General features: G+C 43.1%; 1 protein-coding gene across 2 annotated transcripts in view; it reads left to right on the top strand.

Moving 5' to 3' along the window:
• The first annotated feature begins 716 nt into the window (after nucleotides 1-716).
• Nucleotides 717-24585, top strand: part of LOC107384698 (SH3 domain and tetratricopeptide repeat-containing protein 1) — a 41391-nt gene continuing 17522 nt past the window's right edge. For both annotated transcript variants that reach the window (XM_054734267.2, XM_054734274.2), the window contains exons 1-15: nucleotides 717-851; nucleotides 1380-1516; nucleotides 2365-2436; nucleotides 6125-6255; nucleotides 8166-8271; nucleotides 9866-10006; nucleotides 11089-11287; nucleotides 11392-11468; nucleotides 14159-14354; nucleotides 14440-14570; nucleotides 16377-16415; nucleotides 18282-19616; nucleotides 21641-21781; nucleotides 21864-22085; nucleotides 24022-24202. In XM_054734267.2, coding sequence (XP_054590242.2) covers nucleotides 1513-1516; nucleotides 2365-2436; nucleotides 6125-6255; nucleotides 8166-8271; nucleotides 9866-10006; nucleotides 11089-11287; nucleotides 11392-11468; nucleotides 14159-14354; nucleotides 14440-14570; nucleotides 16377-16415; nucleotides 18282-19616; nucleotides 21641-21781; nucleotides 21864-22085; nucleotides 24022-24202 — 2975 coding nt within the window. In that variant the 5' untranslated portion in view covers nucleotides 717-851; nucleotides 1380-1512. The remainder of the gene's footprint in view (nucleotides 852-1379; nucleotides 1517-2364; nucleotides 2437-6124; nucleotides 6256-8165; nucleotides 8272-9865; nucleotides 10007-11088; nucleotides 11288-11391; nucleotides 11469-14158; nucleotides 14355-14439; nucleotides 14571-16376; nucleotides 16416-18281; nucleotides 19617-21640; nucleotides 21782-21863; nucleotides 22086-24021; nucleotides 24203-24585) is intronic.

Below are 24585 nucleotides of genomic sequence, written 5' to 3'. Positions count from 1 at the left end.
AGTCTATGCTCTCGGCATTAACGCTCCTTATCCAGCTGGGAGATGTAGAGAGTTTCCAAACTGCAGCTTTTAATCAGACTAGAGCGGCTATGTCTCCGTGATAAAGCCCCGGATTCAACACCCACACTTTATTGTTATAATAACCCACAAAACGCGTGAAAATATAGAATTTTTTAGCAGTAATACAGCGCCGTGGCTATTGTGGCATTATTCCACCAGCAGGTGTCACTATAAGCACCAAAGCTAGTTAGCTTTGACTGGTTATCACAGCAGCTAAGCACCCTGCTGCAGAAAAATGTTTAATCTTGTAACAATGTTTTTACTTTGTGATATAAGTGCCTCTTTTTAAGTTTCTTATTTGTTTTTCTTTTATTGTTTCTAAGGATGCCTTGTATGTTTCCATTATGTGTTGTTGCCTCATGAGAAACTGTAATAAGCATTTAATGATAATAAAAATAAAATAAAACTCTGTCCGGGGTTAACTGGGCCTGGAGGACCCCTGACTGGTGGGACTTTATCATCATCATAACACAGAACCATGTAAACATTCACAGCATCACATGAAAACTGCCAAGAAACATGAATATTGACACGCTCACTTCCTCAGTCCATCTTAATGGACTCTTAAACACATTCATACAGAGGTAATGAAAAGTTTGGCTGCAGCCCTGAACAAAGTCCGGTGTTTGTTAGAGTCACAACAGCAGAGTTGCTGAGTGTGTTCCTGGTGAAGTTCAGAGGAAGTTCTGGATCAGACACAAACGTGCTGACAGGAAGCTGCTGGAGAGATCCGCCAAAAACGGGCTTTAGTGAGGATTTAAACAACATTTCAAAGACAAACTGACTGCAGGGTGAGCTAAAGGCTTACATGCAAAAAGCACTGAAAATTATCTCTCTCACTCGTGTGTGTGTGTGTGTGTGTGTGTGTGTGTGTCCACTACTGCAGAAGAAGTTCTAGGTTTTTAACATAATGGCTAATGTAGTTTATTGAGCTACAGGGAAAATCCATTACAGTTACACAGGTTGCATTCATTTGGAACAGGCCACCCAAGTTAAATATGAGGAAACAGATCAAATTAAACATCTGCCGAAGACTTAAGGGACGAATGACAGAATAAAAGGGAGGGTAAAATGTGGGAACTATGAAAGCAAAAAGCACAAAAGAAACAATCGGATGCTTTTGAACTATTAATCTAATAGAGTTTAACAGAGCTTAAGCTGCACTGTGGCTGAAACTTGACCCTGTCAAATTAAACAAACAAACAAACAAACAAGAGCAGAACTCGTCACCATAAAATCCAAGCTAAGCAGCAATTTTTTTTCTTTTGAAACTTATTTTGAAATGAACTCCGGAAAAAGCTGCGCTTTTATTTCTGCAGGAGGAAGTCAGTTTTCCGTCATGTAAAAAGTTCACAGCTCAACGGAGCACAGCCAGCCAGGTCGGACCGCTGATTACCGGTACCGGACAGAGTCGTGCGGGCCATCGCCACAGACGGGTGACCGAAAAGCATAATGGGTAATGCATATCTATCCAGTCTCATCACACCGGATGTGTTTAGGTGTTTGTTGTTTCATTATTTATCCGGTTATTATTGGAAAAACAGTTTTTTTTGTCTGAACTTCTATTTTTATGTATTCGATCCTTTAAACAGTTTGAATGACAACATTTCAGATAGTTTGATTTCCTGGTTGTGTTTGTTGTTGTTTTTACACCAAGTACCAGATCCAGACAGGTCTTGTTGTGTTTTCCACACGTTGAGCTGTCCTTCCGTTTTCTTTGTGATGTTTAATCTGGTCACTTCTTAACCCTGGCAGCGAATCCAGAGGAGTCTGGTTAACATCACCTCACTGAGCGTTAGTGATGAAGTACCTGAAATTCATCTCAGGCATTCGTGGGACATTCCTCAACATGATGTGTGTGTGTGTGCGCGCGCCCGTATGTGTATGTGTGTGCATGTGTGTGCATGTGTGCGTGCGTGTGTGTGCATATGTGTGTGTGTGCGTGTGTGTTTGTGTGTATGCGTGTGTGTGTGCGTGTGTGTGTATGTGTGTGCATGTGTGTGTGCGCGTGCCCGTGTGTGTGCATGTGTGCGTGCGTGTGTGCATATGTGTGTGTGTGCGTGCGTGTGTGTTTGTGTGTATGCGTGTATGTGCGTATGTGTGTGTGTGCGCGCGCGCGTGTGTATGTGTGTACGTGTATGTGTGTGTGCGTGCGTGTGCGTACGTGTGTGTATGTTTGTGCGTGTGTGTGCGTGTGTGTATGTGTGTGTGCGGCTTGTGCATGTGGACACAGCTGGTTTGTTTTGTACTGTTATTAATCGCTCTGTGTGAATTTTTGTGTGTTTTTGTTTTTATTTGAAACAGCTGCAAGTGTGTCTACAGATGCTTCCTGTCCAAAGGGAACGCTGTCCTCGTGTGAAGAACGTTTCTCTCCAGGTATTACCTTTCTTTTCCTTTCACTCCAGAGTTTAGAAGAGATGTGGAAATCCTGCTGGCTCCTTAGCTGAACTTTATTTTCTAAATGCAATTTTACTAAAGAGCAAGTCACCCCCTACCAGAGTCTAACTCCACTCCCACTTCATGTTTGAAAAATGCAACAAATGACATTGCCTGGCAGACCGAGAGGGCGGAGCCGCTAACAAATAAACACACACACACAGGCTCACGACAGCATTGTGACATCATAATGTACCAGTTTACATCATAGCATACCTCTTAGCCAATAGCGGTGGCAGATTTAAATTAAAATACAGTGCAGAGTTTTTACCTGACAACGGCACAACACTGACAGTTTTAGGCAGAAAATTGAAATTTTAACTAAGATGCACTGAAGTGCCAAATTATTGACGACACGTGTCTGCAGCACGATTAGACACTCGGTTATTTAGTTTATCAGCAAAAAAAAGTTTATTTGGGGGTGACTTGCTCTTTAAGGCCATAGATTAAATCCACCCCAGGGGACAATGTAAGAGCATCGGAATGAACTCTTCTGGAACAGCAGTCACATGGAGGAGGATCATGTATCAGCTCTAATTGTAAAGTGGACTTTCCGTTCTGGTCTGGTGGCCATTAGAAATAACCTGCTGACAGACAGCTGATGTTATTATAAATGATTAACCAAAACTAGACACAACTTTCCTGACCTGTTAAAGGTTAGTGACGCCTTTAAATATTCATCTGTAACGAGAAAGTCAGAGCACAAAACATAATTATACAGAAAGTTGTGGAAATCCTCAGAGGTTGCTCGGATTGGATCTCACAGCCTCTTTAAGGTCACAACAAGCCAACGGTCAACAAAACACACAGTTTTGGGTTAGTTAAACATTATTGTAAATGTTTTCATATATCTGTGTAATTACCAGCTCTGATTGTAGGACAGTATGAGCGGCATGACCAAGATGGAGAATAACAGAAGATGTTTCCTGAACCCATCATTTCCTCTGTTGTCACTGATTAAACTCTGAGCCTCCACTGCTTGCTGCCCTTTGGTCTGTCTCAGGTTTTAAAGGATGTGTGTTACAATCCAAGTCAAACATTACATTTTAGTGATGTTAAATATGAAGACCACAATATTTTCATCCAAGTCGATTCCCTATGCCTCGCTTCATTAGCTGTAGGGATGTGTATTGGTGAAATTCTGGCGATACAATACGTATTACAATACAGGGGAGACGATACAATACATCACAATATATTGCGATACATTCAGTCAGACGATATTGGTGATTTTTTTAGACTAAATCTATTATAGGAAAATTCAATAAACTGTCCAAACCGATACTTAACATGTTTAACCATAACAGAGGGATTTACATTTCAATGGTAGAAACAAAACCCATTACACACTGCTGCCACCTAGTGGTTGGCGTTTGAATTGCACCTCAAGAAAAGAAAATACACAAATGTTTCCATGTAAATTCTTCCAAAAATTAGATACACGACTTTTGAATATCAATACATTTTTGCAAGAAAATATATCATGATATATTGTGATATCGATATTTTTGATACACAGCTTTTAAATATCGATATAATATCGCTGGGGAAAATATCACAATATATTGTGGTATCGATATTTTCGATACACAGCTTTTGAATATCGATATAATATCGCTGGGGAAAATATCACGATATATTGCCATAATCAACATTTTCTTACATCCCTAATTAGCTGTAGCTCGACATTTGGGTGTGGTACTCAATGACCAGTGGACCTTTAAAGTGACAAAGTCTAGTTTTTTTTACCATTAATATCCATAGGAATGTTATTGTAAAGAAATTAAAAGATGCCCAGTTGATGAAAAATTTAGGCAGTTTCATAACATTTAACCATAAAAATCTGTTCTAAAATACATGGAGCGGGTCTGAGGGTGTTTCTCAATGCCAAGGAACCTCGCCTTGATGTCTTGGCCCTGTCCCGGTTGCCTGGGAGATACTTTTGGAACCGCCAAAACGTGTTCCAATGTTCATATTCTACCGAGGCATGTGTTCTCCGTTTGTTAGCCGTTAGCTAGCTGAGGAAGGATACATGGGAGATGTCTTGAAGCCTAGCCTTGGTAAAAAAAATTACCCAGAATACACAGCAGTATTTTCAAAAGGATGGAGAATCAGAAGCTGGCAGCTACTTTGGGGGTAAATTTCAAGTTTAAAAGTAAAGCAACCAATTTAAAATGTTTTTATCTATGGTTGGTAACTCCTGGTGGTCTTTGGTCATCTCCCAGCTTGACTGCAATGTCCTTCTCTCCAACCTCTACACATGGTCCAGAACTCGGCAGTGCAGCTGGTCTTCAGCCAGCCTAAACGAGCACACATCACCCCTCTCTTTATTGAGCTACCTCGGCTGCCTTTAACCTCCTAAATAAAAGTCAAGTCACTGATGTTAGCACACTTTATCTTGAATAATATGGCTCCCATCTACTTCAGTCATGCAATGTTGTCAGCTGCACGCCACCTGGTGGTGAGTTGGATCAGTTCGCAGGAGAGGATGCCACATAGATGTCTTTGCTATTGTTACATTCTGCTTTGATATTCTTGAGTGGCTGAGGCGGCCATGACAAACTGTGAGTAACAGTGAGAAATCTGCGGTAACCTTTCAACCCTCCAGTGGACACCAGAGGTTACGGGAGTCTGCAGGCTGAAGAATGGTGGAAGGAGTACTTTAAAGAGCTCCTTGGTCTCATGACGCGTATTACAGTCTGGAACCAGTTGGGAGACCAACAAATAGATATATGAACAATCTCTGGGCAGAGATCGCCACAGTAGTGGAACATCTTAACTTGCGCTGGTAAATTACTGGTCAATCTACGTTAAACCCCAAACTATTACCATGAGCACACAGGTAGTAACAGGTAACAGGTAGGTAAATGACTTTCACCTGCAGGGTGACTGGGCTCAGCATTAGAGATGGGGTCATGGACAAGCAAGATGAATTTGGAATAGTCTATTAGTGCAGTAGTCTCGTCATTCCAGGAGGAGACCCTTGGGCAGACCCAGGATGTCCTGGAGGGACAGGCTGAACTGAAACGTAGTGGGGTCCCACCAAAGAAGCTGGTGGAAGGGAGAAGATAGTCTTGGCTTCTTTGTTGGGCCTGCTGTCCCAGCAACCCTAACCTGGTTCATTAGACAAAGATGAAGCAAGACTAGTTAACAAATCCATCTAACCAACAGCTTCTGAATGAAACTTTAAATCCTCAGAATCAGCAGGAGGTTTTAAACTTTCTGGCCTGTATTTATCTTTTCTTTCTGTTAAAGCTGTACGTGATATGAGTTTATCTTTACGGTGTACAAACAGCTTTGTTTCACTCAACAGGGCATTCTGCAGCTCAGCTCAGTCGACACTGAGTAAAGACTTCCAAGTGACCCCCGACATCACATAAGAACCTCTTTATGTACCCTGTGAGCTATGAAATGATTTATTTTGAAGTAGTGCTTATTGCATGGTACACTTTACAGCATTAGCAAATGAATCCTAAGGACGCACCTTTTAAAGACTCCTAAGCTGGCACACGTGCTGCAGCACGAGCTGGTTTTTGTATTACGTGAGTCTAAAATAAAACATGCAAAAAAAGAGTTTAAAAGTCATTGTTGTCATTGTTAAAATGCTCCTGTCCTGTTTTGTGTTCAGTTCTTCCTGTGCAACTGACAATAGTCAAAGGTCCCTCTCATCTTCCTGCTGATGAAGAGTTACAGGAAAAGTTCAAAGGGAAATTACGCCTTCTGCAGTATGAAAACGCTGAAATCAACGAGCTTTTTATGGTGAAACACACACACACACACACACACACACACACACACACACACACACACACACACACACACACACACACACACACACACACACACACACACACACACACACACACACACATTCAGTATCTTGAACATTAGCTTTTTAAAGAATTGCTGTGGTAGTTAAAGCAATGGCCCAGATGACCTGAGAGTTAAAGGGACTTAATGGAGTTTTGAATTTTTATGCTCGCGATTGCCCCCTCAGGCCAAAAGCGTAACAGCAGCTTCAATAGTAGGCTCGTGCACGAGGCGCGCATGCTGTACGTGCACACTCCTTAATGAAATAACAGCTGAGACAGTCCCTTGTCTGTGTGTGTGTGGGTGGGGGGGAGGGGGGGGGACAGAGGACAGGAGAACGAGCAGCTAATTAATTAATTTGGGCAGACCCAGGATGTCCTAATTTGGTTCTGTACCTTTCTCTTCAGCACAGCAGACAAAGGTTTAAGATGGGTCAGTCCTCCTGCATGCTCAGATCATTCCCTTCCATTGCTTGAAAAATTGTTCCAAAATGAAAGTTGAACCCACATCTTTTTTATCTGTGAATTCAATGCCCTTTGGCGAGTCTCAAATAAAAATTTGGGCATCTTACTGTAAAAAAATATACCATTAATGTAAAAAGAAACTCCAAATAAACTATGTTCACACCCAGAATCAAACTTAGGTCTACTGAGTCCAACGTCTTACTAGGTGAGCTAAAATGCCAGTGACATCCTTTGTATCTGTAACATTTACATCCTTGATGACAGCTGAAACAAAGTTCACAGAACGGTTTGGAGCGAAAATGGCTATTTTGTTGCTAATTTGCAGGAAATATCTAGAAGAAAGTTCTACAGAAAGTAGCTAAAGTTTGGTTTATGTGTGACGCATTTACTTTCCGCTTGGTGATGCGGCTCGCGGATGGAACGTGCTTCACAACTTGCAGCGTTTATGGTTCATGCGGCTTGTCTCTGCGGTGAGCCAATATTCTCCCAAACTGTAGGGGGCAGCATGGAGCTCTATGGCATGCATCCAACATTAAACCGTAGTAGAAGTAAAAATTACTGTTGTTTACAACATGGCATTCCAGCATTTTTTAACAGCGTCCTCGTCTTTTCCGACAGTGCGAGCCATTTCTCTCCGAGAATTACTAACAACATGTTGATCACGGTGATCTTTGAGAGCTGAATCTTACAAATGTCTGTATTTATGAACCTCTGCCATTCTTGCCAGTCCGCCATGTTTTTCCGCGTCCGACCGTCCGCTTGGTTAGAAAATTTCCTAGGTGAGCGATGCGGAAATTTTGGGCCGTGCGGAGGCGCGGTGGAGGGGCGTGGTTGTTAAAATGACACAATTTCGCCGCGCGGAGCCGTGCGGACCTCGTGGACGCGTCAAGCTTAAACCAAGCTTAAGGGTCCTCAGGAATGTAGCTAGCTTTGTCACTAGGCGTTAGGAACAGCGACAAAGTGGCACTGCCTCTCTGCTGCTAAATTTACTGATAGCAAATGCTACGGGCTATGCCTGAGCGTGAACGCGCATGAAGCAGCCTGCTCGACCCGAGCATCTCTCTTTTTCTGTGATTTTACAGAAAAACAGGCAATCACAGTAAAAATGCCAGGGCTCATTCTACAGGACCAGGGCATTGCAGGAGAATGTATGAAGAAGACATTTATTATTTCTATACATGTTTTGGCTGTCAAACTTCCATAATGTCCCTTTAACTTTTGCCACTTTTCAAGTTGTTTTGGTTGCTAACGTTAGCTTTTCTGTCCCAGCATCTGATTCACAGAACAAATAAATCTAAAAACAATAAAGCCCAAACCACAGCAATAATATTTTGCAGTGAAGATTTTTTGCTGTTGAGGAAAATGATTGAAACTTTTCTGAAACCTTTTTTATAGGAACTGTGCACTCACCTTGTCTCTGTTGACAGTGAAGCAAAAACCATTTTTGTGACATTCAAAACATTCGAGGAAATATGGAAATTCACCACTTATTACAAATTAGGTATGGAGCACTTTAAATAATCCATTTTCTTCAGTAATGTTCCTTTCCCACTAGCACCTAATCAGGGTGGCTCAACTCAGCTCGACCCTACACGGTTTAGGTGGTTTTCTAATTGAGAAACGTGAGGGTAGGCTAGTCATAGCAGGATGGCCCACGTTAAAAAAGTAATGCAAGGTGTTCTGTACTCACCACAAACACAATGCAACATGATTGTCACGTTGCAGAGTTGGTAGGTCCCAAAATGCAGTACCCAGGATGACACGAGGCAGGGATGAAGATTAAGTAAAATCCTTTATTTAAAGGTGAGCCAAAAACAAAGTGAATCCAGGGCTGGGAGCCAAAATCCAAAAACCAGATAATGATCTGGAAATCCAAAAACCTTAGAGATCTCGAGAAGACAAAAAAAAAAAACCTAATAATCCAAGAGAGACGAGACCGACAGAATTACAAACAATGGACCGACAAGACAATGAGAAACAGACAGGGCTTTATAGACTGGGGCATAATGGGAGGCAGATGAGCTGCAGGTGTGTGGGGAGAGAACCAGGTGAAGGCAATAACTAATCAGGGAGGAGGAGCAGGAAGGAGCAGGGGAGGACACCGGACCTGACTGGGGAAGGACACACAAACACACACACACACACACACACACACACACACACACACACACACACACACACACACACACACACACACACACACACACACACACACACACACGCACGCACGCACGCACGCACGCACGCACACACACACACCCAGCTGAGAAGGACATACACACACACAAAACTGAAATAATACACCTATAGAAATATGGTGGGGAGACCAAGAGAACATGAAGAAAACCAGGAGGGAGCTGGCGACAAAAAGGCTGGAGCTACAGCTGGAGGGGCTGGGGATGACCTGAAGGGCTACAAACAGAAGACACATAAATGAGACGCAGACAAAGGACACATGAGGGCGCTATGAGACACAAAAGGGGAATCTAGAGAGGGACGGAGAACATCAGGAGACACATGGGGAAAGACGCAGACGCAGACCATGACAATGATAGTAACGTTAAATGCCAATACAAGGCTGCAGACAGCGAGGTGGATGACTCTGAAGCAACCAGACTCCTTCCCCTAGCATATCTGTGACCGACAATCTTCTTACATGACATTTTTGGTCCAATGTGGTACGCTTGGAACCACATTGGAGTTGGTTTTAAAGGAGGGACAGCAGCCAAGTACAAATGGAAAAGCCTTGGAGCTGTGTAGAGCCGAGTCGAGCCGTGCTGACTGAGTAGGTACTAGTAGAAAAGGGCTATAAGTCACATTCATATTTACAACTGTATGGATGTAAAAATCAGCTGTTTGTGATTCCTGTTGCATTCTACATAAGCTCTACCTGTCCTGTCCTGAAAGGCCTTTCTCTTCTTCTGGCCAAACTCCTCACAACTAAAACCTTATCATTATACGTCTACTTCTTATTCATCTATTGATAGATGCTCCTTTCAGTTTTTTTTTTTTTTTTTACCTGTGTTTATTTCATCTCAGTGGATCAACCACAGATTCGTTGGACCAATATGCTCTCTGCTAATTCTGCCCTTCAGGTATCTTAGGTCACTGTATTGGCAACCTTTTGTTAGACCCAACAGTTTGGCTCAGCTCTGTAGAGGACGAGATCACTGTGGAGGTCTGTATTCAGGAGGAAACCTTGAACCTTATCTACAAAGGAATCCTCATGCAAGAAGGTCAGTGGTGAAGTCTAGTGGTTTTCCTTCTGCGTTCAAACATTCGGCCGACACAGTGGAGACAGAAAAGGAGAGAAGTCAATCAGCTTATTTCAACCAAGATGAAGCTAATGTTGGTGTAAAACTCAATGATTCTATACTCCTGATTCATATTTCTTCTCACAATCAAATATCTAGTTTCGGTGGCACAGGAGTTAAGGGCTCGCCCCGTAGTCAGAAGGTTGCAGGTTCGAGCCCCGCTCAGTCTGTCGCTGTTGTTGTGCCCTTGAGCAAGACACTTAACCCCCCCTTGCCTGCTGGTGGTGGTCGGAGGGACCAGTGGCGCCAGTGCTCAGCAGACTCACCTCTGTCAGTGCGCCCCAGGGCAGCTGTGGCTACGATGTAGCTCATCACCACCAGCATGTGAATGATTGGGTTGTAAAGTGCCTTGGGGGGGGGGGGGTTCCAGGACTATATAAGGTGCTACATCAAATACAGGCCATTTACCGTCAGTTAAATATTAACCAAAAATAATCAACTCAGATGTTAGACTCTTATGTGTTCATGCATCATTTATCTGACATTCATCCCAGCACCATCCATCCATCATCTATCCTGCATCCAGGATGTCAGCCATCTGTCCTCTGTTGCCTACCTGAGACCAGGTCATTCAAACAGCTTAACCAAACATCTTCAGACCTACTTCTTTGTAGCTAGCTGCTTCTTCTAGCTCACCTGTGAGGATACCATGGTGATTAGTAGCAAGGAGGTTGCTTGTTCAAATCCCAGCTGCAGCCTCTCTGCGTGGAGTTAGCATGTTCTCCCCGTGCATTTGTGGGTTTTCCCCCGATACTCTACTTTCTTGCCACAGACCGAAAACAAGCATGTGTAAATAATCTCTAGATGTGAGTGAGTGTTTGTCTCTGGGTGTCCCTGTGATGGACTGGAGACCTGTCCACACTAGCTCTTTTTCTCACCTACTGACTGTTTGAGTTAGACGCCAGCTCCCCAAGACACTTACAGGAAAAGTGTCATTGAATCATTGAAAGTTCAGTAATAAAGTCTTACAAGGACCTCTTATGAAAACATTCTGTGTTCCTCAGGTTCATTTTTTGGACGTTGCAGTGCCAACCAAATATTTGACAGCTCTACATCCGGAGAAGACCTTTATCTAGAGCAGGGAGATTTAGCCCAGTTTGAGCCACCTTTCCTAGGCTCTGATTGGACTGTCCGTTCCCTCACCGATGGAGCCAGAGGTACTTCACCTAAACCTGCTCTAGAGCCCGTCATCCCTTTCCACCAGTAAGTCACATCCACACACAAGTCGCATCAAAATAATTGTCTCAGTCCTTGGGAGGGAGATATCTGATCTCGTCCTATAATCTCACAACCTCATGTCTCCTCAGATGGTTTCTCACATCATCTGCAGAAAGTCTTTTAATTGGTAGTGGAAAGCCTGCCTGTCATTTCCCTCTAGAGTTTGGTGAGTTGTTTTCTTCCAAATTTGAACTGTATGTTTGCGTTAGTATTTTAGTTCTGCAGGCCTCTCAAGTGGTGGAAGAACGTTATGATACCCCCATAACTCTGGCGCCAAGGTACCTAAGAACCATAGGGGAGGGGTCAGATTAAAGGCTACTTTTCCATCAGCAGGGACTCTGAGACACACAACACCATCATCTGTGGATGCAAGCGCTCTGTGGCAGGCCCACAAAGACAGAGATAAAGATGTTCCCAAGAAAAGTGTGTTAAAAGCTATGGGAGGCCTGTGATTGATCAGCAGGTACTTCCTTTAAATTCCCCATTAGGACCTCCATTCTTATACAAGTGCAGAAGACAAGGAAAAGATTGGAAAATGTCTTACGGAATAAGTGAAATTATATGAGCGTTTATACAACCCCTCACTGATGGAGTACAAAGATGTGTCACGTTGAGGGTTAGGAGGAGGTTAGGACCCAAGATGCAGAAAACACCAGATGACACGATGCAGGAGCGGTTTAAAAGTAAAATCCTTTTTATTAGGACGAGGAACCAAAAAATCCAAAAAGGGCAGGAAGCCAAAAACCAAAGTCCTGAACACCAGGAGAACGAAAGCTCACATAGAGCACAAAACCTAGAGACGAGGCACAAACAACGCTGACACCAAACAATGGACCGACAACACTTTGAGACACAGACAGGGCTTTATACACTGGGGAGGATGAGAGGGAGATGACCTGCAGGTGTGTGGGGAGAGAGAGACCAGGTGAACTGAGTTACTAATTAGGGAGGAAACAAACATGACCTAAGAATAAAAACTAAAGACAAGAAGAGCAGGAACATAACTAATAATCTAAGGAGGGGGAAAAAAACCTCAAACACCGATGGGAAAAAACACACTAGAGAGACTAATAACATGAACTGCTGTAACTAAGGAAAATGACCTGAGAATAAAACCTAAAGACCTGAAGGGCAGCAAACATAACTAATATTCTAAGGGGGAAGCTGAAACTAGAGGAAAACACTACAGAAAGAAAAACTACAGGGGCGTAACTAAAAGGGGGCCAAGGGAGCACAGGACCTGGGAGGGGGATGCCTGAGGTGGGAAACCTAGAGAGCTGAAGATCTGGGGGCAAATGGGGAACACCAGGAGACACATGAGGAAGACGCAGAACAAGGACACATGAGGGCGCTAGGAGACACAAAAGGAGAACCTAGAGAGGGATGGAGAACACCAGGAGACACACGAGGGGAGACGCAGACCATGACAAGATGAACTGCACACTTCATTTGTGGAAGGAAAGTGTAGAAAAGGTGGGTTTGAAGGTAGCCATGAAGAGGTGGAGGAGAATGACGAACAAATCTGTCCTGGTTAAAAAGTATCTTAAATACATAAATGCAATGCACAATTGTGTTTAAAATAGTAAATACAGGTCCTTCTCAAAAATTACACATACCACCTCCTGACTGCATCCCTACAGTGATCTTTGGGTTCTTCTTGACCTCTCTCACCAAGGCTCTTCTCCCCCTGGAGCTCATTTTTACTGTGATTGCCTGTTTTTCTGTAAAATCACAGAAAAAGAGAGATGCTCGAGTCGAGCAGGCTGCTTCATGCACGTTCATGCTCAGGCATCGCCCGTAGCATTTGCTATCTGTAGCTTTAGCAGCAGAGAGAGTGGCAGTGCCAACTCAGCGACTTTGTCGTTGTTCCTAACGCCTAGTGATGAACCTAGCTACATTTCTGAGGACCCTTAGCTACTTTCTTCTAGATATTTCTTGCAAATTAGCAACAAAATAGCCATTTTCGCTCCGAACCGTTCTTTGAAAGTTGTTTCAGCTGTAATCAAGAATATAAATGTTACAGATACAAAAGATGCCACTGGTGCTTTAGCTCATCTAGTAAGACGTCGGACTCTCGTGCAGAAGAACCAGGGTTTGATTCTGGATGTGAACATAGTTTATTTAGATTTTATTTTTTACATTAATGGTATATTTTTTTTACAGTAAGTTGCCCAAATTTTTATTTGAGACTCCCCATACGGCATTGAATTCACAGATAAAAAAGATGTGGGTTCAACTTTCATTTTGGAACAAATTTTTCAAGCAAGGGAAGGGAATGATCTGAGCATGCAGGAGGACTGACCCATCATAAACCTTTGTCGGCTGTGCTGAAGAGAAAGGTACAGAACCAAATTATTTCATTAATTAGCTGCACGTTCTCCTGTCGTCTGTCCTCCGGGTCACACACACACACACACACACACACACACACACACACACACACACACACACACACACACACACACACACACACACACACACACACACACACACACACACACACACACACACACACACACACACACACACACACACATGCACACACACACTCACTCACTCACACGGGACTGTCTCAGCTGTTATTTTCATTAAGGAGTGTGCACGAGCCTACTATTGAAGCTGCCGTTACGCTTTTGGCCTGCGGGGGCAATCACGAGCATAAAAATTCAAAAGTCCGTAAAGTCCCTTTAATGAGGAAAAATACATGTAGTTGATTTTAGCAAACGACTGCAATATAACAATGAGTGAAAAATCATGGGGTCCGAATACTTTCTGTACCCCCTATATTATTAATTTTGTAATTCTCTGCAAACTATGCAGAGTGTTTGGACTCATTTTGTGTCCTTGTCTCTTCAGCCAGTGGACTTTGTCTCGCCACAGAGGAGTACAACGCTGAAGGCCCTGATGAGCTGACTTTGGCCCCTGGTGATCACATCCTCATAGTGGGGTTTCTGGTGTCTTGCTTTGATTGGTTTACAGGAATGATGGAAAAAACAGGACAAGTGGGACTTATAAAGACAAGTTTGGTCAAACCATTTGTTGAAACTCTCAAGTGAGTTTATTGTTATTTAGCTTCTTCAGGAAATCTAAGTATTCACTAGTTGGATTTCTAAGTTTTGCATCTTTATTCTTTTTAGCTCAGCAGATATTTTATTGGATGGTGAGGAAGGAAAGTTCGCCTGTCCACAAGATCAAAGTATCATAAAAGAGTCAATCGAATCTTTAAAGAAGACTTTTGAAAATGATGCTGGTCTCAACTACAAACTGGGTAAGGATTGGTGCAGGTTTTTTCTCATCTTCTTTTACTTGTTGTGTATAAAAAATATAAATAATACCATTCATCTAAATAGTTTCATTATAATTCTGTTTTCAAGCATTACACTTTATACATTTTTCATGGCTTTTTTAGGATAGATGGCATTCTGTAATGTGTGTGGGAGACCCGGCTCCAATAAGGTTAGGCAGACAGGAGGCTACAGCAGAAAAAATACCTTATCTTCTTTACTTCAGGTGTCTTTCGTAACTAGCGGAAAACACTAACAGGCAAAAATTGCAGAGTGCAAGCCCCAGTATATCATTGATTCTTTCTGCTGTCAGCTCCTCAGAGTGATCTGCAGGACTTAACAGATGAAGAACAAAGTCACTTCTAAGCAAAACCCTCCTCAGGAAGAAACACATTTTGGCACAAGAGACTGTTTGTGTTTCATAGACCTGCAGCTTATTATTTTCATTTAAGTCAAAAGAAAAAAGAAACTTACATTTTTAAATTACTATGGTTCTGGTCCACTGGATGGATGCTACATTTTCTCTTCCTAAGGAGGGCATAGCCTTCCCATCTTGCCCTGATTGGGAGAAAGGGAGAGGGAGAGTTTTTTCCTCTTTTAATTTTTATTCCGACTTAAACAACAGAATCAGAAAAGCTTTATTGCCATTGCTCCAGCGTCCCGAAGCATAGGAATTTGACTCCGCAGCACAGCCTGACCAAGGTTACACACACACACATGTAGACAAAACAGATACAGGCAGACCACAAGAGCAGCCATGAACGGCGCTCATTTCATTTAGATGAAAAGGGGATTACATGAGGATAAATTGGGGAAAGGAAAAAAAGGCATTCCAGAGTTACTCCCGACAGGGCGTAGCTTTGCTATGCAAAAAAACACCTCAAACATATAAGCACAAACATCAACAGTCACAACATGAGACTCCAGTAGGAAGGCAGGGGAGGGCTGGGATCCAGCGATAGCAGCTATCTAAGGCGCTCATCTACTGTACAGTCACAGGTGGAAGGGAGATCTTGGGAGAAGCGAAGAGCACATTGACTCCTACAGCTGACGACCTCACCAGGCTGAAGTCCACTGATCCGAAGGCGGGGGGTGGGGGTGGGGTAGGTTGGGTTTTTCACAGCATCTGTTTGCATTCCTTCGTGGGGGTTTTAGTTGCTTGCAGCTCAAGGCTACCAAGGCGTCAGATTCAGATAACAAGAATTTGTTTGGGTCACGCTGAGATACTTTTCCTCTCTGCCTTCAGTCTTTAAACTCATCATTCCAGTCCTTCATTGAAGCCAATTTTGGTTTTTAAACCTGTCCATTCCGTCCGGTGACTCCCTCTGAGATGACATCCATTTTGCGCACTAATACCGGTAACGCAGCTAGAACATTGTCCAGCTTACGATTCACCTCGAGTAACGTCCCAGTCTGAGAAGTCTCCACACGGACGGTGCTTTCCGTGGGTGCGGGTCGCCCTCCAATCGCTCCCGTCTTCCCAAATTTCCAGAAAACCAGATATCCTCCCACTCCAATCAGGAGAAATCCAGTGATCATCAGGCCAAATATCCACACGTCTTCGACAGGATATCTCAACATTTAACAATTAACAAAAGTTTTGCTGTTTCTAAACTACCTATTCTGTAATTATAGTCAGTTATATAGTCAATTAACCAAATAATATGTGAAATGTGCCAGAAGTTAGAGTTTCTCCAGTGTAATAGTGCATTGATTTGGGTTTTTAATTAGTATTTAGAATTGACTGTTTTTTTTTTTAATTTTACTTGATTTTTTTGGTCAAATTTCAGATATTATCCCCTCCCACAACAATGGAGCAAAACCATCAGGTATGTATTCACCATGCACTAGAGCCATATGCAGGACTATTTTTAAATCCCGCTCCTGTCAAATTTCTGACCATTACTGCCCGCTCCCACAATTTTTGCGTCCAAACCTGCCCGCCCCCGCCTCTCTATACTTAAATCAAAGTAAGGATTATACACACTTTTCAATTAGTCTGGCTGGTCATGGCTTACTTTTGTTGTTTCCATACATCTAAAGTAGCTTTCTTTTCTTCAGTTTCACATTCTCCAGCCTTCATTTGTTAGCTACCTCAGGTACACCATCTTCTGGCACAGTCACGGCCAGTGTTGGGAGTAACGCCGTTTAAGAATAACGGCGTTACTAACGGCGTTCTTTTTTAGGTAACGGAATAATCTAATTAATTACTTTTCCCACTGTTGCAACGCCGTTACCGTTACTGGGGACGGAAGGTTGTGCGTTACTATGTGCTTGTCGAACGTTGAGCAGCAGCGTGAGGCTTTCTGACCGCCACACTTCAGCTGCAGCCAGGGAGAGAGAGGTGTCGGTAACGCGCTTACAAACACGATGATGATTGGCCGGGTGGGCGGAGACCCCCCAGTGTCTCAGTCGCTGCCTGCTGTAGACCCAACAGAGCAGTGATGGTAATAACGCCGTTTAAAATAACTAAAAAATTTTTTTTTCAGTAACGAGCAAACTAATTAATTACCGTCTTCTTTTATCAAAACGTTGTTTCTGTTACTGATAAGGAAATGCGTGCGTTAAGCAGCGCGATGTGTTGAAGCTGTCATCAGCTGATCAGGAGCTAAAGAGGCAGATGTTTTCATTCAAGCGCATCACGGCCCGTGGAGAACGAGGAAGACGTGATGAATATCTACGGCTGCAGGTGTGAATCTGCAGCCGTGCCCTTCTTGGCGTGACAGCGGGACGTCCCGAAGGTCCGCTCACCTGTTCACCGCTCAGACGTCCTGATCTTCTACCTTCCTAGATCATCCAGCTGTAACCTGTTTCTGATCATGTCTTTAGTCCCGCTGTAACACTGATGCATCAGTCTCAGACGGCATGGAGCTCAGGTGTTATTAGAACTACCTGTGTGTGTTTACCACCCAGCTTCAGCTCTTCTATGTTTGGGTCTGACCCACATTAGTACATTTAAGTCCTCCATCAGGCTTGTGCCTCTTCTAGTGTCATTTTAAAGGAATTTATATATTTATTTAACCATTACTAGATTAGCAGCAACAGAAATGCTACTAATAATTATGTGAAGCTGGAAAAATTAGAATACTGTGCAAAATTACATTCATTTCTGTAATTTAACTAGACTGAGAGACCATCTAAAGGCTCTGGAACCTTTACAGGTGTTTCTATTTGCAATTATAAATTTTGACTGATTGGGGTCTTGTTAAATATCACACAGTGACCTTTTAATAGTCTAGATTAGTGTAATGCTCCTGTTAGTAGTTCCTCCTGTTAAGTACTTATTTATTTATTCAGGTTTATAAAAAAACATTTAGACATACATTTTATTAAGTTCCAGTCATTAGTCATTAATATTTCACTATTGTAGTAATTCTTGCATGCTTTAATGAAAAAAGTAACCAAGTAGTTATTTTTCTTGGAAATTAGTTACTTTTACAATCTTGTAACTCAGTTACTTTTTTGACAAAGTAATCAGTAACTATAACTAATTATTTTTTTAAAGTAACGTTCCCAACACTGGTCAGGGCCCACAGTTTTTTTTTCTTAGCTGCCCACTGTAACGTCTAAACCACCCTCTTTCTTAAAATTTGCGTTGGGTCTGGTGAAACCCGCGGGTTCCAATCCCATTGCAGGGTTGGTGTACACTAATCTGAGCATCTCCCTATGAGTGCAATGTCTGTTTTATTTTTCAGCTGCTCCTCTTTGTGAGGATGAAACTCACCAGACCGAACTGAGGGAAAACATCCAGACACTTCTTGCACCTATTAAATTTTCATCTCCAGATCACACCATCAACACGAGTGAGACCCAAAAGGACTGTAAATACCCCAGCCCCATCCGTTTCACAGTTCACCCTCCTGCAGAGGGAATCCAAAGCACACAGGACTTTGTTCCACTTTTCGCCATTTTGGACGGACGAGACTTCAAAGAAGAGTTTGGTGTCCTGTATGAAATGAGTTCTGAACAGCTCTCGTCCGTCATCTTTGAAGGTCATGCTGACGAAGACGGGCTGATTTCGTATCTATGTGCTGCCAGAGAAGCATCTAAGAAGAAACGCCTCTTCTGGACACAGACTCGTCTATGCCTTTTGTTGGGTAAATTCTGCTCTGGGAGATCAAAGTTCAGCCAGGCTCAGGCATTCTTTGAGGAGGCCCTCTGTGTTCCACCAGAGAGCTTTACAGACCTCAGGTTATTAGCTAGCATCTATTTCCACCTTGCTGACATGCATGCTTTCCAGAGGAACAAGGAGAGTTTCTTTGCTGTGTCAGAAAGACTTGTTGCCCTACTGCTGGCTCTCCCAGACTGCCTGAAAGGTTTTGAGGACAACTGTGTCCTTGCATACATGATGAGAAAAGCGATTCTCTCTCAGAACAAACAGGCAGAGGCCAGGGCGTGCTATCTCTTAGTGAAGCACCATTTGACAAGTGGGGAGGAGAATCAGGTAGTCCCTTATCTCGAAAGACTACTTGTTGCTTTTAATGAGGCTCAACAACCATGGAGCCTGGTTCCTAGTCAGGTGTACTTGACCTTAGGAGGACTTTACAGCAAACTCCACCGTCCCCTCCTCAGTGCCAGTTCAGCCAAGGTAGCCTCTCTGCAGCCCTTTGTTACCCTCTCTGACTGCCTTGGTTGTATGGTATTGGTTCTGGACAATTTCCACCATCATGGATCCACAGAGCGGGACATTTTGCCTCAGGTGGCTCCATATTTATACCGAGGCCTAAGTTTTACCAAGGTTTCAGAAGCAGGAGTAACTCATTACCAATCTTTGAGCTACCAGCTTACATTTTGTCTCAGCCAGCTGTTTTACAAGTACAAAATGGTCAAATGTGCCATCAAGTGTATGAATTCCTTCATCAACAACAACACACACTTGGAGCTGCTCCACCTTTCAGCTGTTGAGCTCAACTCTGGCCTGATTTGGTTGGCATGGCTTAATCTTGAAAACAATCAGCCAACCATTGCCTTGGACATATTGGACTCAGTCGTAGCCTCCTTGCCTGAACACAACACATCCCATCAGGAAGGTGAGTAGGTTTTTAAAAGTCATGGTTCTGGTTCTGATCAGTGATGGAGCCCCTAGATGACCCGGGGCCTCATTTATCAAGCTTGCTTACGCACAGAAGGGGGTCGGAAAACTGTGTAAGCAACGTTCCACGCAAACTTTGGGATTTATAAAAGAAATAGGCAAGAAATGGGTGACGGTGGCACAGGAGTTAAAGACAAAGTCACCCCCTACCAGATTCTTACTCAACTCCCACTTCCTGTTTGAAAAAATGCAACAATTGCTGTTGCCTAGCAGACCGAGAGGGTGGAGCCGCTAACAAATACACACACTCACGACATTGTGACATCATGATGTACCATCTAACATCATAGCGTACCTCTTAGCCAATAGCGACGGCAGATTTAAATTCAAATGCAGTGCTGAGTTTTTACCTGACGACGGTGCATCGCTGACAGTTTTGGGCAGAACATTTAAATTTTAACTAAGATGCACTAAAGTGCCGAATTATTGACTACACGTGTCTGCGGCACGATCAGACACTCATTTATATAGTTTATCAGCAAAAAAATGTTGATTTGGAGTGACTTGCTCTTTAAGTGCTTGCCCCGTAATCGGAAGGTTGCAGGTTTGATCCCCGCTCAGTCTGTCGCCGTCATTGTGTCCTTGGACAAGACACTTAACCCAAGTTGTCTGCTGGTGGTGGTCAGAGGGACAGGTGGCGCCAGTGCTCGGCAGCCACGCCTCTGTCAGTGCGCCCCAGGGCAGCTGTGGCTACCTTGTAGCTCATCCCCACCAGTGTGTGAATGTGTGTGTGAATGGGTGAATGACTGGCTGTGTTGTAAAGCGCCTTGGGGGGTTCCAGGACTCTAGAAGGCGCTATATCAAATACAGGCCATTTACCGTTTACCGCTTCAAAACGTAGCAGAAAAATGTGCGCAACTTTAAGTTGACTAAGGACCTGGCTTACACACATTTTGGACATGGAGAGACATGGAGACGTGGTGGTCAGAGGGGCCGACTGCGCCAAATGGCAGCCTCGCCTCTGTCAGACCTCCCCAGGGTGGCTGTGGCTACAAGTAGCTTACCATCACTAGCAGTGTGTGAATGTGAGAGTGTGTGAAAGCGTCTTTGGGTGTCTAGAAAAGCGCTATATAAGTTCAATGCATTATTATTATTATTATTATGGAGAGCACCTGCAGTGCTGCTGCTGAGAAGGATACAAATGTGAAATCCTGCAGCATTATCACTTATACCACCCCCACCCCCCTGCCCAACACACACACACACACACACACACACACACACACACACACACACACACACACACACACACACACACACACACACACACACACACACACACACACACACACACACACACACACACACACACACACACACACACACACACACACACACACACACACACACACCCTGAAGCGTAGGATAAGGAATACAGAATGTCAGCAGGGGGCAGATTGAGACAGAACATCATGGGTCAGTGACAGTGTAAGCGTCCTGTCGCTGTGACCCACTGATCATGCGCCCTGGCTACTTAACAAAGGAGATCAAGCCGGCTTACGTATATGCATGAGATCCAGAAGGCACTTTGCATTGACCGTTTATGGCAGAAAGTGGGCGTGTTGAGGGCGGGACGTGATCCAGAAACACCCGAAAACGTTTCTAGGTCGTTTCTGATTTGTAAAGCGGAGATTGCGTGAAGCTGTGCGTACTCCGTGTTTTATAGGTCACAAGCCTGCTTGGCGTAAGTACTTTTTTTTGCTGAGCTTAAGTACGGTTTTAGTAAGGATTCTACGCAATGTTTTATAAATGACACCCCAGAACTATATAGAACTAGACCCAGGCTAGTACAGAAAACAGGTCAGTGGACCAGTTTTTACAGGACTTGAACTGGCCTTGCTGAGTTTGCATGTATGATACCATCAGATGTTATTTACTGCGTATCACACCAAAGGGTTTAATAACATCAAACATCGTCTCATGTAAATAAATCTTAGATAATTTGTTTTGTTTAACATAAAGGGGTGGTTCTCAACATGCGTGGTGTGACTCTTCAGAGCATGGGGGACCAGCGGAGGGCAGCAGAGAGCTACCAAGCTGCTGCTAACTTTTGCCAGGAGGCTGAGGATTTTTTAAACTGGGCTGTGGTTCAAGCCAACCTTGGTAAGATTTAAAGTCCCCCATCATGACACGCTTCACTCACAAATTTAAAGGATGACTCTTTGGCTCTTCGTCTCCACAAAAGGCTTGCTGTGTCTCAAGGCTGGAGCTAAAGGGTTAGCGCAGAGCTACTTAGTCAAGGCTGTGCAGCTCTTCTCAGAGCTCAAAGGAGAAAGTCATGAAGAAATGTTCATCTCTGTGCTGCTCAAGTTGGGACTGCACTTTGTCGAGCAGGGGAACCTGGATTATGGAAAAGGATGCTATGAGTGGGCTCTGCTGCTGGCTATGAGGGCCAACCTGTTAGACTGTAAGTCAATCGTTGTCATGTACAAACATTCATGCATACAGTGGGATGTGAAGGTCTGGGCAGCTTTGTTACTCTTTGTGACTTTCCTTAACTAAATTGTTGATCATAACAATAAAAAATTTCAGTTAAATTTGTTATATAGCAGACTGTGAGAATGGAGAGCAGCCAGAAGGTCTTCAAGTTGAAAGAAGTAGAGGCAAACTGCAGCACATTGACATTTTTCCTTGAGAGCCAAAATGTTTCTCAGGCATTTATTTCACTGCTTTCCTTTACGAATCACACACAAAAAACCCTCCTCAAGCCTCCACCTGGCTTCCTTTAAATACCCCAGAAAATCACACCTGCAAACAATAAGCCCCAATCATTGGTGCTCCAACATTAAATCCAAAAGGAAATAAACATCCACATAAATGTACCTAAATGTTAACATAAACAAAAGACAAAACTGTTTCTACAATACAAGCAACTTTTTCACACTAAAACCAAAGAAACAAATCCCACTTCCTTTGGTTTGTCCAAATGAAGCAGCCAATCATAGGATGATCCAGGGAGGTAGTACTGGGTGGGCCCTGGGTGGGCCCTCCCCTCACAACCTGCTCTGGATACAAAGCAAACATGAAATCCCAAATGGTAACTGCATCCACACCAGTGCAATATTCATATTTCAGTCTAGTTAAAATATCCCCCATCACAGTGCCAGCAGGCTACAGAAATAAATTACAGGGGCGAATGGGAAATCATCCATACCACTTCGTCACAGAGACACACACAGTGATGCTTGAGAAGTGAACAAAGTTTATAGGATCTACATAAAGTGCGCAATAATTGTTTAAACAAAAGTAGACAGAAAAACAAACATTTTAGATCGCTAGCATCACACAGCTTCCCACCACTCATGCTTACATTTTAAACATTGTGCAAAAGGACAACTACTTTAGTTAGTAACAGGGGAAGTGCCGAGTTTATTTTGTCTCCAACAGCAGTTGAATCTCATTCTCCCAAAGCGTGACGTGAGACGTAAGATGTGCGTCTTATTTAAAAATATACATTTATTTTTCTCTATATTTAAGTTTATGGAAGCCCTTTCCCGCCACTCAGATAAAAAAAATGTTATCTCATAATTATGACTTGGCTATCTCATAATAATGAGATACTATCTCATTATTATGACCTTAACTTATCACTCCAACAACGTTTCCTTGTTGTGTTAACTTAGGCTAGTGGAGAGCTAGCATGTAGCATCTTTAGTAACTCAGAGCAGAAGTTTGTTAGCTTATCTTCATAGCTGTATATGTAGCTGGGCACGTACAATACAAGCTTTGTCCATACTTGATTTTGACATTTCGGACGAGGCAAGAAAGATTCGGTGTACATCGTTAACCATTACTCTTGGGAGGTCTTGCAGCTAACGCGTACAAATAGCCATTCTGACCACTCAGCGCGAACGAAGTTGTGTGCTGCAGGTTGAAAAATACGGAAGTGCAAAAACGGAAGTCCGCGGAGGGCGGCTAGCAGAATTTATCTCATAATTATGAGATAATAATTTTTTTTATTTGAGTGGCGGGAATGGGCTTCCATATAAGTTAGAGTGATAAAACATTTATAAAAATCTTCCAGTGAGAAAAGCGAGCCTTGGGTGAAGATTATTGTTTTTGTTTTAGTCATTTGTTAATTTGCTACATGCTATTACCACAGGGGGCACATTTTTACTTCACAAGTTTTACCAAATAAACAAAAATATCTCTAAAACTTTACCTCAGATCTATCCTATTTTAGCATCCTGAGAGAGAGAGAGAGAGTAGTAGCTGAAGAGTTTCACATGTAATATGTGGCTGCTATGTAAAAGATGTGTCATTAGATTATTTTTGAACAACCCTAATGTATGGTGTGTGTGTGTGTGTGTGTGTGTGTGTGTGTGTGTGTGTCTTTGCTCCAGGCCAGCTCAGTGCAACAAGACATCTGTGCAGTCTTTATGGACGCGAGAGTCCAGATCTGGCCCGGTGCATCATCTACGGCAAGCACCAGGCACATATCCTGAGACAGAGCAGAGACAGAGCGCAGGAGGCGGGGGCTCTGGAGGCTGTCAGCCAGCTCTACCTCGGTCTGGGCACATGCAGGTGTTTGTGTGGGCATCTGGATTTCAGCTAAAAGACATGAGTGTTCTGAGCAGGACAGATTCCTGATCTTTTCAGCATGCTTCTCATTCAATGTTTGATATTATAAAATGTTAAAGATCTCAAAGTAAATTTCACATTTTAGTTTTGAATTTATCCTTTGAGTTAAATTAAATGATGAGTATGAAGACTTCACCAAACTAACTTTAAATCCGTTGGGGTGCTTTCATTTGTTTTATTGCTTTAATCCTCGTGGGATGTAAATCAGAAATAACACCTGCACGTTTTTTCCTGCATGAGATACGTCTTATTAATTCACTCTCAGCAAGTCAGCTGGTATAAAGCCCTTAAACCAGGGGTCTCACTCTGGTTGGTTATCAAGAGCT

The sequence above is a fragment of the Nothobranchius furzeri genome, chromosome 3, assembly GCF_043380555.1.
Source record: "Nothobranchius furzeri strain GRZ-AD chromosome 3, NfurGRZ-RIMD1, whole genome shotgun sequence".
Taxonomy (NCBI): domain Eukaryota; kingdom Metazoa; phylum Chordata; class Actinopteri; order Cyprinodontiformes; family Nothobranchiidae; genus Nothobranchius; species Nothobranchius furzeri.
Note: the sequence above shows the minus strand (reverse complement) of the source record. Positions and strands in the feature narration are given on the sequence as shown.